This window comes from Xyrauchen texanus, chromosome 13, assembly GCF_025860055.1.
Source record: "Xyrauchen texanus isolate HMW12.3.18 chromosome 13, RBS_HiC_50CHRs, whole genome shotgun sequence".
In the NCBI taxonomy this organism is placed as follows: domain Eukaryota; kingdom Metazoa; phylum Chordata; class Actinopteri; order Cypriniformes; family Catostomidae; genus Xyrauchen; species Xyrauchen texanus.
The window spans coordinates 10,059,071-10,075,813 of record NC_068288.1 but is presented as its reverse complement, the minus strand read 5'-3'; the positions used below and the strand labels follow the sequence as shown (position 1 = coordinate 10,075,813).

At 39.9% G+C, this 16,743-nt stretch overlaps 1 protein-coding gene across 1 annotated transcript in view; it reads left to right on the top strand.

Annotated features, from left to right (window-relative positions):
• LOC127653991 (potassium voltage-gated channel subfamily H member 7-like) overlaps positions 1-15,420 on the top strand; it is a 118,672-nt gene extending 103,252 nt beyond the window's left edge. Inside the window, exons 12-16 of the mRNA XM_052140896.1 lie at positions 5,704-5,812; positions 6,470-6,694; positions 8,098-8,242; positions 8,429-8,576; positions 11,974-15,420. Coding sequence (XP_051996856.1) covers positions 5,704-5,812; positions 6,470-6,694; positions 8,098-8,242; positions 8,429-8,576; positions 11,974-12,255 — 909 coding nt within the window. The 3' untranslated portion in view covers positions 12,256-15,420. The remainder of the gene's footprint in view (positions 1-5,703; positions 5,813-6,469; positions 6,695-8,097; positions 8,243-8,428; positions 8,577-11,973) is intronic.
• The last annotated feature ends 1,323 nt before the right edge of the window (positions 15,421-16,743 follow it).

The following is a 16,743-nucleotide window of genomic DNA, read 5'->3' as shown; positions in this document are numbered from 1 at the left end:
GGTTCCTATTACAATGTTGACTCGCTTTAGAACAGCAAGTCCAGTTATATCCCACTGAAAAGTCGAGGGTTGCTTTTATTATTCAACAATTATCAGGAGCTGCATTAAGATGGGCTGAAACTTTGTGGATGCAGGAATCTGCCGTTACTTCCTCTGTACAGGAGTTCGTAAACCATTTCAAAGAAGTTTTCGGGCGCCCAGTAGATGATTCATCCATCAGTGATAAACTATTACAATTACATCAAGGCAAGAAATCAGTTTCTGAATATTCACTAGAATTCCGCACTCTAGCCTCCGCCAGTGGGTGGAACGAAAAGGCGCTCATCTCCGTCTACCGACGTGGCTTGAATCCTGCACTTCGCCTTCAACTCGCGATTTATGATGATAGCCTGGGGGTCGAGAAATTCATACAGCAAGCTCTCCGTGTGCACCAAAGATCTCAAGGCTGCTATCGCGAATCCCAGCAACCCACCTTTTTACCACCTCAGTATCCCGTTAAACGCCCCTCCGAAGTGACCGTAGAGAAGATGCAGGTGGATGCCTATCGACTGTCTCAAAAAGAACGTTCACGATGTCGAGAATTGAGACTATGCCTGTATTGTGGAATGGGAGGACATTTTCTTTGTTCATGCCCTACACGACCTCCTAGAATGCTTGTGAGTTCTGTCTGCCCGTCCGTATCTGTATCAGCTCCTCTAACGATATCAGTGATTCTAAAATCTACGAGTTTCCATGTCTCTGCTACAGCCATTGTGGACTCCGGGTCGGCAGGAGATTTCATCTCAGGACAGCTCTGTCAGAAACTCCAACTCCAGAAATCCGCCACCACCAAACCATACTCCAACCATGCAGTAACTGGTGAAACCATCAATCAGGGGTACGTCACTTCTCAAATCAAACCCATTCTACTGTATTGAAGACACCCACCATGAACTGTTTGAACCTTTCATACTTGAGAATAGCCAGACTGATATTATCCTTGGCCGCCCATGGCTTATACGACATCAACCTAACTTCAACTGGGAATCTGGTAAGGTATTGAAATGGGGTTGCATGTGCTCATCCACGAGTGTTGAACTCCCAGTCTCTTCTGTCGCTAACTTACCCGATGCCATCCCAATGAATTCAACTTCCATTGAAAGCCCCATACAAAACCTGTCGGTATCCATCCCTTCATGCTACTCTCAATATTCGGATGTATTCAATCCCGTCAAGGCTGCCAAGTTACCACCTCATCGATCCTGGAATTGTGCCATCAATCTGATTCCCGGAGAATCCATCCCCAAGGGGCGAATCTACTCTCTAGCTATCCCTGAACAAGAAGCCATGCAACAGTACATTGGAGAGGCGTTAAAACAAGGTTATATTCGGCCCTCTACCTCACCCGCTGCTGCCAGTTTTTTCTTTGTCCCGAAGAAGGATGGAGGTCTATGCCCATGTATAGACTATAGAGCTTTAAACAAGATAACCGTCAAGTTCAGTTATCTGCTTCCATTGGTTCCCTCTTCTCTTGAACAACTTCGAGAAGCCAAGTTATTCACCAAGCTGGATTTGAGAAGTGCATACAATCTCATTCGAATCCGAGAGGGCAACGAGTGGAAGACCGCATTCATCACCCCAGCAGGACATTACGAATATCTCGTCATGCCATATGGTCTGGTAAACGCCCCTTCAGTCTTCCAAAGTTTCATGGATGAGGTTTTCCGAGACTACCTGAATCAATTTGTAATAATCTACATAGACGATATCTTAATCTACTCCAGAAACTTGGTGGAACATCAGCGACATGTCTCTCAGGTACTCCAATGGCTGCGTGAATTCTCCCTGTTCCTGAAAGCAGAGAAGTGCTTCTTTCATCAAACCTCAGTCGAGTTCCTCGGTTACCACCTCAGTGAAAAAGGGGTAGAGATGGATGATCGCAAAACCAAGACCATAACCTCCTGGACCGCTCCGCAGTCTGTTAAAGAATTACAATGATTTCTTGGATTTGCAAATTTCTATCGGAGGTTCATTCACCAATACAGCCTGCTTATTGCTCCTCTGACCTCTCTACTCAAGGGAAAGCCAAAGACACTACTCTGGACCACTGAGGCGGAACAGGCTTTTCAATCTCTCAAGACCGCGTTCACCAGAGCCCCATTACTCCAAAATCCAAACCCTGAAAAGATGTTCATTGTGGAAGTTGATGCTTCCACTACAGGAGTAGGAGCTGTGTTGTCACAATACTCTGCCTCTTCAGTCAAACCCATGCCTTGCGCATTCTTCTCTCACAAATTATCTCCTGCAGAGGTTAACTATGATATTGGCAATCGAGAACTCCTGGCAGTTAAACTTGCTCTAGAAGAGTGGAGACACTGGCTAGAAGGAGCCAAACATCCATTCCTGGTTCTCACAGACCACAAAAATCTTCAGTACTTGAAAGAGGCAAAGAGACTTAACCCACGCCAGGCCAGATGGGCACTCTTCTTTACCCGTTTCCATTTTCGGATCTCCTATCGCCCTGATTCGAAGACCGTCTGAGCCAATGCCTTGTCCCGTCTCCATGCCCCCGAAACTTCCCACGACGAACCTGAAAATATCCTACCCGAAAAGATGTTTGTCAATCCCATTCAGTGGGACTTAAATGAACAGCTGCTAGAACTATCCCAACACCAACCCAGCCCTCCAGAGTGTCCAGCCGGAAAGATTTACGTACCCGAAGAATTTCGTACCTCACTAATCTCCTCAGCACATTCATCCGTCGGCACAGGTCACCCTGGAATTAACAAAACCTATTCCACTCTCCAGACGCGCTACTGGTGGCCCAACATGATCCAAGACATCAAGACTTTCATCCAAGGATGCATCCTCTGTGCCATGAACAAAAACCCCCGTCACCTACCCACTGGAAAACTCATGCCTTTACCAGTTCCACAATGACCTTAGTCGCACATTGGAGTCGACTTTGTAACAGACCTTCCTCCCTCAGACGAGAATACATGTATCTTGGTAACCATTGATCGCTTTTCTAAAGCCTGCAAATTAATTCCCCTGAAGAACTTACCCACAGCCTTTGTAACCGCCGAACTACTGATGGAGCACGTCTTCCGGAATTTCGGCATTCCGGAGGATATTGTATCAGACAGAGGACCGCAGTTTATCTCCAAGGTGTGGCGAGCATTTTTTGCATTAATGAATGTTACGGTGAGTCTAACTTCAGGGTATCACCCACAAGCAAATGGTCAGGCGGAACGGAAGATCCAGGATGTCAGTCGTTTCCTCCGTACCTTCTGCCATTCTAATCAACACCTCTGGAGCCGATATCTCGTATGGGTGGAGTATGCTCAAAACTCCCTTCGACAAACCTCCACTAATCTAACAACGTTTCAATGCGTACTAGGTTACCAACCACCATTATTCCCATGGTCTGGTGAGCCATCAGAAGTCCCTGCAGTTAACACCTGGTTCCAAGACAGTGAGAGGGTATGGAACCAAGCCCATCATCATCTCCAACAAGCCCTGAACCGTCAAAAATGCTTTGCAGACGTTCATCGTCGTGACGCTCCCGAATATCAGCCTGGACAACTGGTTTGGCTCTCGACCAGAGATATTCGTTTAAGACTACCATGTCGCAAACTAAGTCCAAGATATATTGGTCCATTTCCCATCGTAAGACAACTTAACCCAGTCACCTACCAACTCCGTCTGCCGGCCCAGTATCGCATCCACCCCTCATTCCACGTCTCACTTCTGAAACCCCATCACCCACTTGTTTCTGTTCCCTCTACAGACCTAGTTCAGGATGACAATCCCCCAGTACCCCCCATTGAAACCGACTCCATCTATACTGTTAGAGAAATCCTGGACTCCCGACATCGAGGTGGTCAACTTGAATATCTGGTAGACTGGGAGGATTATGGACCAGAGGAGAGGTGTTGGGTACCTCGAAGGGACATCCTCGACCCCATGTTACTCACGGAATTCCACGAACAACATCCTGAAAGGCCTGCTCCACGACCTCGAGGTCGACCCCCACGACGTCAAGGTACTAGGTCCGCTGGCGCGGACCCTGGAGGGGGGGTAATGTCAGGAATCAGTCAAGCTCGTTCCAATCCACCACTCAAAGATCACTCTCCCCAGAATACTAATCACACACACCTGGTCATCATCTATCACATCATTAATCAGCTCATAAGAACACTCACCACGATTCCAGTCTTTGTCAAGCCTCCAACAGGAACAGACCGTTTCTTCCTGCATCCTGAAATCTCCGTCAACTCTGAATTCCTGAGTATCCTATTTTCCTTACCTGATTCATGCTAACCCTATGCACTGTTGTTCTGCCATCTCCAGATCTCCCACCCGATTCCTGAGCCCATGTCCAAGATCTGATCAAATGGCCCCGATCACCCCTAGAAGAGAAGAGGGGTTAACAAACTGATACTGAGTGATATTACTGTTGTTCTCTGTACATCCAACGATCTTCACCTGCACCCGAAGATTCACCATATACTTACCTTACACGATTATCACCTGAAATAAACAGCATTTGAATCACTTACCTCCGATCTCCTGGTCTCTACCCTGACAGAGTCTGGTTATTAGTAAAATAAAATATTCGGAAATTAAAGATTATAAAGGCTTATTTTAATGTTGGCCACAAAGTGGACACATTTTTTTTATTCTCAGAACATTATCAACCTGTTTACACGCTCATGGGTCATGATGTGGGTCTCGTCAATGGTTTGTTTGGCATCCCATTCAGCACACAACTGAATAAATCAGGCTTCATGACACTGATAAATTATTACTGCCATTCAAATACAGGTGTGAGGGACTTCAGCAATTTACAAATAACAAAAAGAACAAACATATTCCTCTCTCGCTTGCTTTTGATCACGTGTCCCCTCCATGTGCAAATGATGCAAAATCTATCGGGATTTTACTAAAGTTCATCACTGAAAAGGTTTGCTCGCAGACTTGGCACTAAACAACACACGCAACATCAATAATGGACATGGAGTGACTGCATCACACTTTTCTTTGAGCAAAATATTGCATTATTGAGCACTTTAAGATTTTATTTCCAAAGAGGAGAGAGAGTGCATGCACTCGCATGCTTAGTTGCCAGATTGCATAAATTAAGTATGACGTAAGGTGAAATATTTCCTATTTGTGCAAGTATAATACTCAGATTGGGGTGTTGCATCTATTATCTGGCAACCCTGAGCATATTAACAGCATATGGATGCACGATAGGTCCCAAAGCCAGATAAGTGAAAGATCTAATAAAACATTTTCATGATAAATCGACCCGTGGACAGCAGTTTGCCCTGGTCTGCAACTGAGGGTGCTCCAAGATTCATTTGAGGGTGCTTAGCACCCCCAAGCACCCCCATTGAACCGGGCCTGTTGTGTGACAACTACCCCCGATCTCCCCTATAACACGGCCCCTTATTGGACATATATAACAAACACACTGTCGCACGAAAGAACACAACGCTGTTCACAGCTGACAGCAGTGTTCTTAATTTAGTTTTAAGATATGAAATACTTTTATATATGGCCTATAAGCCCATTGCTGTCTTGAGGCAGATGATGAGTGATTGGAGCAATTCTAGCAGCTCAGCCAATCACATTTTCCCCTCAATGTTGTTGCAGTAAATAAAGTTAGAGTGTGTTAAATGCTTTGCTCTAAGGGGTGCTGTTTGTTCTGTGTGGCAGGGTGCCACGGGTCCTCAGAGGAACCTCTACACAGCAGTGAGTGACTCAGAAGACACAGAAGAGCCAGACGTCAAGACTAAACTCTGCTTTAAGATAAAACACTTTGAAGGTCAGGACGTCTCCTCCGAACCACTTTTTTCTGCTAACATTTTGGGAGAATTCACTAAGAATGAATTGTGAATTGTCTCTCATAGAGAGGAGAAATTATTTGTAACACTCGCAGCACAGAACCAATTCAGTGCATTTAACACCTGATTAAACTGGATTGCAGGTTAGTGAATAAGATGTTGGGTTTATGTTAAATACCTCAAAAGTGGCGCAACTATTAAATAAATTCGCCCCATTGGTGTTTTAATTTTCTACCTTTCACTTTTTTTTACTTATCCCTCATTGTTCTCTCCTTTTCCGGCTCCCCTACTTTGTTTCCCTTCACCCGCCCTCCATCACCTCCCCTCCTCTTTTCCACCCATCTCTTTTCTCTCCTTCTGGTTTTCAAGCTGTTGCCATGGTGATTATTGGCCACAGACAGATGTTTGTTATTGTGTGGTTGCAACGAGCCAGATGTCACCTGAACGGTCAAGAACTGTTTTTATTCCCTGTCCCTGTATAATCTGCCGTTTGGATTATTTATCTCAGCCAAATGTCTTTCTCTCTCCCTGGCTCCCCCAGCTCTCTTTGTTGATTCAAAGTGTACTCAGAAATATGACCGTGAGAACATTCGCGGTAACCATGTGTGTAATTCTGCGAGGACTCTGTGTTCCCTCAGGTACTCCGAACAGACCGAGGAGGCCAGACAGGGAAAGGGGGAGAGAGCTAGAGCGAGAGATTCATACACCACCGGGAGAGGAGGAGGAGGAAGAAGAGGAGGGTGAGGAAGAGACAGCGAGGCCACTGGGTTTGGGGGTTCTGGATCAATCCTTTCCTGTCAACCTGAACACCATCCCTAACACATACACTAAAGATTGTGCTGAAAACAATCTGTTTCACAAAGGTATAACACACAATAAATTCACACAATACAAAAAACACACTTCAAGAAATTAATTCCTAATGGTTTTTAACAGTAAAACGATAGGGTTACACGTTACTTGAAGCATATGCATTATGAAGGTGTTCTTAATGTATTATAAAAGATATACATAATGCCTTATATTGCACATCTTTTCTTACATAATTATCACCACAGTTACAATACATTACTGTTCTTACATTAAGCAACTTGGTAATGTACATTACAAGAAGCTGTGCCAGCAAACTCTTCAGTTGTGGCTAAAATCACTAAATAGCACACCTTTGTGTGTCTTATTGATTTTCTAAAACGGTAACAACGTAATACAAAAATAATGAAGATGTAAGATTTAAATCTTCCTTGTGTTAATAATGAATAATCTTCTGAACCTACCGGTATGTGAATCCTGTAATAAGTAATATAAGTAGCAAAATGAACAATTTCATGTCATACTATTGTGTCTGTAATGATTATTTTAGCACAGCTGGAATGCTGTATTGACCAACAAGCATCCAGGATCAGAATTATTTTCATAAAAAACATTATAACACATGATAAAACATGAAATAATTATTTTTATTTTTTAATGTTTTTTACTGCATTATACTCTTTAAAGGTGTAATCCTGAATTGGTATGTATTGTAACTGTGGTAACACGTATTCATGGGACCAAACAGCTGATTATAAGGTGAATTAGGGATTCTTTTTAACTTGAGGCAATTCCATTTTTGGGGTTGATATCTATTAAAACATACAGATTTAAACTTTTCTCTTTTTCAACTAACTTGGAAACTTTTAACCAAGTGTACTTTTCAAATGCCTTTGACATTGACAGATTCTACTGTTTTAGCCTTGTCCCAGATCCAATATTTAACTAAGAAAACCCATTTAAAAAATACAAATGATTACATTTAAATCTATGATCATCTAAACAAAGAGTAAAATAAACAATCCATTTCAATATATGTTATTATTTTGAAAATTACAGTATGTCTCTCTCACAGTTGTGGCATCCACACTAAACGATTTTCAACAAAAGTTAGTGCACTAAACTGCACTCACTACCCAAGTTGACAAAAGTGTCTGTGTAGATCATGCTTGTGATGAGCTGTGAGACAAGTGAGGTTAAAAGAATATAGAGAAAATATAAGATAAGATAGAATGTTATATATTTCATACTGAAACCCTGTGCATCATTCAAAGATACCATATGTGTGTGTGTGTGTGTGTGTGTGTGTGTGTGTGTGTGTGTGTGTGTGTGTGTGTGTGTGTGTGTGTGTGTGTGTGTGTGTGTGTGTGTGTGTGTGTGTGTGTGTGTGTGTGTGTGTGTGTGTGTGTGTGTGTGAGTGAGTGATTAATAGAACTGGGACTTTGTGTGTGTCCAGACGTGTGTGTTGAAGAATGGCCTTTTGGGAATGCAGATGACTCAGCGAAATGTCAAGACAGAGAGGGAGGCGATGACTGTGAAAGTGATATCACATTTGGGGAAATGGAACAAAGACTGGATCTACTGCAGGAACACCTTAGCAGGTGAGAGAAAGGGATAAAGATGTAGAGATAAAGTGGGGCACATGAAAGTATAAATTAAGATGATTCTTAGTTAAAGGATCAACTTTTATGTTCAGAACTTGTATTATTGATCAAATGGTGCCTACCACCATCTGCTGGTCACAGACTGAATTGCATCCCCCCACCCTAATGTATCTGTATGTGTAGACTGGAAGCTCAGATGACATCAGACATCCAGTCTATTTTGCTGTTGCTCCAGAGGCAGAGTACTCTGGGACCTCCAGCGTACAGCACTGTGGCTGTCAGCCCAGGGTACCACAAACCAGTCCAGCCAGTCACTGCCATACAGACACAGGTAACTCGGGTAGTGTTTGTAATGGAAAACTAGTGTACTTCAGTGTTGTAGTACTCAAGATCGTTCTTGAGACCAATTTTTTTAGGTCTCGGTCTCGTCTCGGACTCAACCGCATTTTTTACTTGGTCTTGTATTGGTCTCAGACAAAGAGGACTCTGGATTTTATTTCAAGACCGGTCAAGACCACAACTGTGGGGATATCACTAAATTGTCTGTGCATTGTCTGATTTATTTGTTAACATCATTACTGTAATTGGATGTAAAACTTCCTGCTTCTAAAAACAAAGAAAAACAAAATTAAATGGTTAGAGTGGGCAAAGAAACACAGACATTGTACAACAGATAATTGGAAAAGAGTGTTATGGATCTTAACCCCATTGAGCTTTTGTGGGATCAGTTAGACTGTAAGGTGCTTGAGAAGTGCCCGACAAGACAGTCACATCTATGGCAAGTGCTACAGGAAGTTTGGGGGGAAATGTCACCGGAGTATCTGGACAATCTTACTCAGGGCCAGCCCAAGCCTTTATGGGGCCCTAAGCAGAATTTGATTTGGGGGCCCCTCGGTGCCACCAATATTGTCAATGCTTGATTATTCGAACACTATAAATCTAACACACCCCTTATCAATTGTATTAGTTGTAGCTGTGTTGCTTACAACATACCAATGTCTGCCTGGCATGATTTTACCCTTCTACGGTTTTAAATGAAACAGTAGCACACCTATATTTACCCAATCCTGTTGACCGATCTGTTACCAGTTTTGTGGACTTCCTAGAGTCGAAGCTGTAGACAGTATCATTTCTTTTTGAATAAGTGAGCCGCTCCACTTACATTTTTTCCCCATTAATTAACTTAGTAGTGGAAGCTTCGGCCATCAGGTTTTTCAGGGAATGTGAAGTTTTCCTTTATAGGCAGTGACACTCTGCTTACCAGATCAGTCCTTTCTGAGTCAGACAGGATAGATGACCACATCAGTGGATGCACGTGCTGGGAAGTGATCCTCGCATGCAGAGGATGGACCTGATGAAAGATGAAAATATTAATAAAAGCTAGCCATGTTAGATGTCACATTAGAAGGTAATGCAACTGTCTGTCAAAAACAAAGGCATGGTTTATCCATATAAATATAATGATCTGGGATTGTTGAAAAATCATCATCAGCTGTAGCACTGGTACTACGGGCAGGTGGCGTTGGTTGTGCCCCACGTCCAAAATATTTCAACAGTTCTCCTATAGGGAAGTTTCATAAGAGTACATATTTGACAGAATATTTTACAAAATATGTTATTTTCTCAACACAAATTATTATACACAGCAGCAAGTCATCTGTACTCCTAAAACAACAACTCTTAATCTATAACTAGCTAACTGAGGCATAATGATATTGGAATATAATAGCAAAGACCCCAAAATTGTCTAATGTAAATAATGTTAAGTTGTTATCAGTACAAAGTTTATGTAACAGAAGCTTATTTTATTACAAAAATATATACCCAGGAAAGTTATTTTTACACAGAAGACAAAAACTTTAATCTAAAACTTGCTAAGTAATATGTTGTACTAATAATATATTAAGATGTCAAGGCTATTTACGGATGATTAATCAAACTTTCCTAAAAAAGAAGATATGCTACATAGGCTATGTTAACTAACTAGCCAGCTAATGTTAGCTCGTAACTTAGCCTAGCTACTTAACATACCTTTATCTTGCTGTTTTTCTCTTCCTCTGTTTTCTTCTTTTTCCTTTTCTTTGCACCAGAGGATATGTCCTTTTTTGTGACATTGCTGTTTTGCTGCCTGAATGTGCTTGCATCCTGCAGCCCGTTAACATAATATTGCATTTAATATTGCGTTTTTGTATAATTACCATTGTCCATTGACAGTATAATCACAAAAAAAAAAAAAAACATGTGCTCTTGGGGGTCCCCTGGTGGCCACCGGGGCCCTAAGCAGCCGCTTAGTTCACTTATGCCTTGGGCTGGCTCTGATCTTACTGCTAGAATAACAAGGATCTGCAAAACTGTCATTGCTGCACATGGAGGATTTTTTAATGAGAAGTCTTTGAAGTAGTTTAAGAAGTTCTGACATTTTTTTCAAATTGTAATAGTAATTTTTCACATTATTAATGTCCTGACTATACATTGTGATCAGTTGAATGTCACTTTAGTGAATAAAAGTACCAATTTCTTTCCAAAAGAGCAAAATCTGTACATTATTCAAAACTTTTGGTCGCAAATGTATATATATATGTATATATATATATATATATATATATATATAAATAAATAAAATAGGTGAATGAAGAGGAATCTTCATTTGATTTTTGTAGGTGTTTTTATGGGTATGTGGTCTTTCAGATAAATTTGAGGAGTGCATATGTTTTGCATGTTCCACATTTTATCATAAATATGTCATGCAGTGTGGGACTCGTACTGGTCTGGTCTTGGTCTTGACTTGGTCTCAGCCCCTCAAAGTCTTGGTCTTGTCTCGGTACACTCTGGTCTCGGTCTTTGTTTAGATGGTCTTAACTACAACACTGTTGTACTGCTTATTGCATACTTTCTAGTAAATACTGTATACTGAATTTCTTTTTAAGTACACGAAACAGTATGCAACGATAACATTTCTAAACAGAATTATTCTACATTGTTGTCACATATCCACACTATATTCATAGTTTAATTCAGTGGATGGCATCCAGTTATCAACTCGAATATAAATACAGTTATTTTTCATTTTTATATTAAAACCATCTCTATGAGTCCAATAACAAAATGAGTCAAGAATGAGAATCATGGTTGAAAATGTCTCTTACTGGCAGTGTTGGATAAAGCCGGCATCACAATTGCAGAAGGAAAGAGTTGCGGTGAGTTGGTATGTTTGTTACCCTTCAACCATTATGTGTTGGCAAGTGAGTCACACATGCAGACTGTTTTGCTGAGATCTCACTCTCTTCAGTCGGAGGTGCAACACACTTGCCGATACATAATGGTGGAAGAGTGACAAACAAACCAATTCACCGCAACTCTCTCCCTCTGATTTCCTGTCACGTGGAGCTTGCCTTAATAAAACAGTTGTACCAAGTGATCATAAACAATTGTAAAATAGTGATTTAGATGTGATTCATGGAGTAACTTAAGAATGTAAGTATAGCTCCTTCTACTTAAATGGGAAAAGTCTCTAATCAAGATTGCACTTTAAAAACATCTGAAATCAGCAAGAAAATCTGACAAAATGGTATTTAACTCAAATCACACTTATTAAAGAGGCTGGTCCAGTACACATGCACTTTCTTGGGTACATCTTATCCTCATACTATTACTTACATTTGTCCATGCAGTGTGCTCTGGTTATACTGCATATTTGTGTCATCTCAGTATGTCTGTTTTTCATGCAGAGTCCTGATCAGGAGAAGGCCTGCAGCAAAGCCAAAGACTCATTGCCTGCTGTTACCAAGGAGATGACCTACGATGTCAGCACAACTACCCCACTGGTGACAGACCAAGAGTGGGGGGCAGAGCTAGTGCTGAAGCCAATGGAAAATGTGCCCTTGGCATCACAGCAGCCAAGATCTCTTCAGCTGTCCAACAGACAAGCATCCCTCCCAGATTCGCCACCTGGCAGCGGCACGTCAGTGCTCCACAGGCCCTCCTCTGATCCTGGACTTCCAGGGCAGTAACATACAATCAAATATGATAGTTTTAATATATTACAAACTGATAGTAAAGCAAAATATAAATTCCAATAAAGGTAGAATTCTTAGGGGAAAATAAGACAAATTTTGAAAGGATAGTTCACCCAAAAATTACAATTCTGTTATCATTTGCTCACCCTTGTGTTGTTCCAAACCCATAGACTTTCTAGGAAGAATGTTAGCCTCAGTCAGCATTCATTTTCATTGTATTGGGGAATAAAACACAATAAAAGTGAATGGTGACTGAGGTTGTTGTTCTGCCCAACATCTGTGTTCATTGGAAGAAAGAAAGAAGAGGGTAAATGAGTAAATGATGACAATTTTTATTTTGGGCTGAACCTATCTCTTAAATAATTTCTAATTATTGTGAGCTTTGAATGATTATAATCTGCATTATAAGTAAGAAGGCCTTATAGAGAAGGGGCTTCCTCCTGTTGGCTTCTAATGTGTAACTATGCATAGATGGAAAAAAATCTACAGTAAGCTCAACCTCCTCCCTTCACAATAACAGCTCAGGGTAGAGACTGCAAAACAAAACAAAAGTCTTATGCAAAGAACTTGAAAATTACCATCCATGTCCCATATATTAATCAAATATAGTAGTGAAACAAAAGCAGGAAAACAGAGGCATTAGCATGAACTCTGTAGGAATCTATTTAAAGGTTATTTTATGTGTATTTGTTTAATATAATATGTAAATGGACGAAGCAATCATGATAATGAAAGATGCATGCGAGGGGAAAAAATTGCAGTGTTCATTTTTTTGCATGTTTCTTAAAAGACACTGGAAATCAAATGCAATGAGCTCATATTTTGTCCCTATATCTACTATTTGAGATTTATATACGTAATGTACTTATTTACTTAACTATGAATTTCCTGTTACTCAGGAAGAATCTTTACTTGAACTGAACTGCAAAGCAAAGCCTCATCATTAAAACAGGTCATCGTCTCAGAATATCACATTATTCTAACCCATATCAGCCATTCACAGGTTAGTACATTCAACAACACATTGTCCCTTCAGAGTCAAGTAAGCATTTGAACTGTCAGTATTGTGATATTATCTCAGTATTGAATTTGACAAAACGTTATTCCAAGTGAATTGCTCATATGATCAACTTACAGTTTTTTGACCCTCAGAATGCCTTGTACATTTTGTGTTTTAGATGCCTTTTCTCGTTTCTTTCTATGATGCAATGTCATTTTAGGACAAAACACCACCTGCATGATATGCTGGTTCTTATACTCTCCAGTTGTAGCAGTGTAATCTATTTTTAGCTGTATGTGATCCGAGAGATGCAGGTGAAGGTAAAACCCCCAACCTTTAGCGGTTGTAGCAGCTGTGCTACCTGGCCGGTAACACTTTATTTTGATGGTCCCAAGTAGATATTTAACTGCCTATAAGTGACTATTTAACTGACTACAAGTGGCTTATCAACTGGCTTGCTATAGCTAGTAAACAGTGTTTCAACAAACATTCAGTAGACTATCAATAGCCTGTATAACAGCAGTAAAATACCAGCTTATCGATTGATTTGCTATAGCTAGTAAGGATGCACCAATCCGATACCTGGATCGGTATCGGCTCCGATACTGAAGCTTTTAGGCGGATCGGGAATCTGACTGACGAGCCCGATCCAAATCCGATACTCTGTGTTAGTCATGAGAAGTTCATATGACTCTGAGGAAGCCAGAGGGTTTTAAATTTAAAGGTGCACGATTGAGATATATTATTTATATATTACTATTATAATATATTATTATTATCATTAGTTTACAAATGATAATAATATTTAAGATGATTGGGTCCCAAAAAATAACTGTTTGAGTGAAAAGTGAGCTGATATCTTATAACTAAATTGAACAAAAAAGAAATCTGAATCCTTAAAATCCAGATACTACTGATGACTTATACTGGAATTACTGATCATTTTGCTGCTACATTTTCCAGTATACTAGTTAGAAGTATTTCTTAATAAGCTATACATTTATATTGAAATAATAATAATAATAAATATATTCTAAACTGATTATGCAAAAAACAACACTGGTACTGAGATTTTCGATATTGAATCGGATCGAAAGAGAAAAAGTAGTATTGGTGCATCATTAATAGCTAGTAAACAGTGTTTCAACAAACAGTCAGTAGACTTTCAGTAGCCTGTATATAAATCTCTATTAATGACCTTTTAATGAACTGATGTTCTCAACAATAATGTAAGTAGGTCATTAATAGATATCTATTTACAGGCTACTAAAAGTCTACTGACTGTTTGTTGAAACACTGTTTACTAGCTATAGCAAACCAGTTACTTATAGTCAGTGAAATATCTACTTGGGACATTCAAATAAAGTGTTACCCCCTGGCCTTGCAAAAACACAAAATTTAACACAATCCATAAACACGCACACTCTTAGTTTTCCAGTATAACATGACAGGAGTTCATGTGTATGAGGTCTGCATGTTTTAACCAAAGTTAGTTAGAAGTATTAATAATTGAATCCACAACACACTGTCTTCCTAGTATCAGATAAAATAAAATAAAAAAGACAAAAAATAGTGCAGAAAAATGTATGCATTTCTTAATTTACTAGTTTATTCTCTTAGGGCCACCAGATTTAGGGCATGAAAATAAATCCGATTGGGAGGCTGGAACCTGGAGGCGGAGCATTGCGACATATCAATGTATTTGACAGAGCTCTATATTCTCACACTGTAGCATAGCCTGGCAGGGCATTAGCTGTGATCACAGCATGCTTTGACCTAACAGTTTCCTGTGATATGGTCCAAATCATGTCTCATGTTTCAGTAAGTTGGCCGAAGCAGGATTGCCTTTGGGGTGCTTCTGGGATGTGGCCAGGACACATGCTAGTGTGAGAAGAGAGCAAGAGAGGGATACGATTCTATTGCGATCTTTTGCACAAACACTTTAAAACATCTTTTTAAAACTAGTGCTGTTCACAGAATTGTTTTTAAGCATTTTTTAAAATGTTTGACACTGTATTTTATATAATGCAGCCCATAACAGCAGGTTAGAATGTTTTCTTCCTTGGGTATATTGGTATGTATTATATTTATGATGTATACTGTGAATATTACAAGAGTTAAATTCAACGCATAACTGTGTAAATTAATAAAGGACAGAATGCTTAATTTACAACACTGCACAAGATTATTTGCATCTTTTTCATAAAGAAAGTGCACACTTCAGGGTGTGTACACACAAGAGAGCTTAAATCTGAAAGAATAACATGGAAAATGCTGTAAAACCTTTTTTTTTCTCCTCAAATTTTTTTCTCCTCAACCTCCATTTGCAAAGACTTTTGGAAGCAAGTCAGTTCAATATTGGATTTGCTCCTGGATAACTATATTCTAGCCAAGTACCCTTGAATGGTTCAACATTTTTGCATCTCTTGCAGAAATCAGCCAAATGTATTAATTATTTAATTTTTGCTTCAGCTAATGCACATGCTCAATGTGGAGCAGAAAGACAAAGTAATGCCTTTGCCAAAAAGGCAATTGGCTCTTGATTAAATGATGGGATTTTCTTTCAGCAAGCCACCATAGCGTGGCCCCAAAAAATATTTGGACACTTAACACAGTCAAATTGTATTTTGACATGTACAGTACATGTCCACAGTTAATGTGCTGAACTACAATCTTCTAGGACACCTGTGTGAACTTGAGGGGAACTTGCATCCACTAAAAATGACCTTGAAACCAGTTGGTTAAAAGTAATTTCAATTAAAAAAAGGTTAAGCAGCATTTGTCTACAGATTCCACTTCCTTTTATATTTTGATAATTGGATGCAATTGCATTCGTACATTTTTAAATTGTAACTTAAAGGAATATTCTGGGTTTAAAACAAGTTAAGCTTAGTTGACACCATTTATGGCATAATGCTGATTACCACAAAAAATAATTTGGACTCATTCCTCCTTTTCTTTATAAGAAAAAGAAAAAGAAAAAATGAGTGCCAGTGAGACAATTACAATGGAAGTGAACGGGGACAGTTTTTGGAGGGTTTAAAGGCAGAAATGTGAAGAATTATAATTTTATAAAAGCAATTACATTAATTCTGTTAAAACATATTATTTGAGCTGCAAATTTGTTTAAATCGTAATTTTCACATCCACTTTACAGTTTACGGCATTACGTCATCATGGCAATTAAATGGTAAATTTGGATGTAACTTCACAGAAAGCAATTTTATCAAATGAAAATCATGTTAACACAGATATTGTTTACATCTTGTGGCTATACTTTTGAAACAGACATTTTTTAACGTTTATGGATTGGCCCCATTCACGTCCATTGTAAGTTTGTCACTGTAACCCAGATTGTTTTTTTTGTTTTTTTCTCCCCTTTTCTCCCCAATTTCCAATGCGCTCAAAGTCCTCGTGGTGGTGTAGTGACTCGCCTCAATCCGGGTGGCGAAGGACGGATCTCAGTTGCCACCGCATCTGAG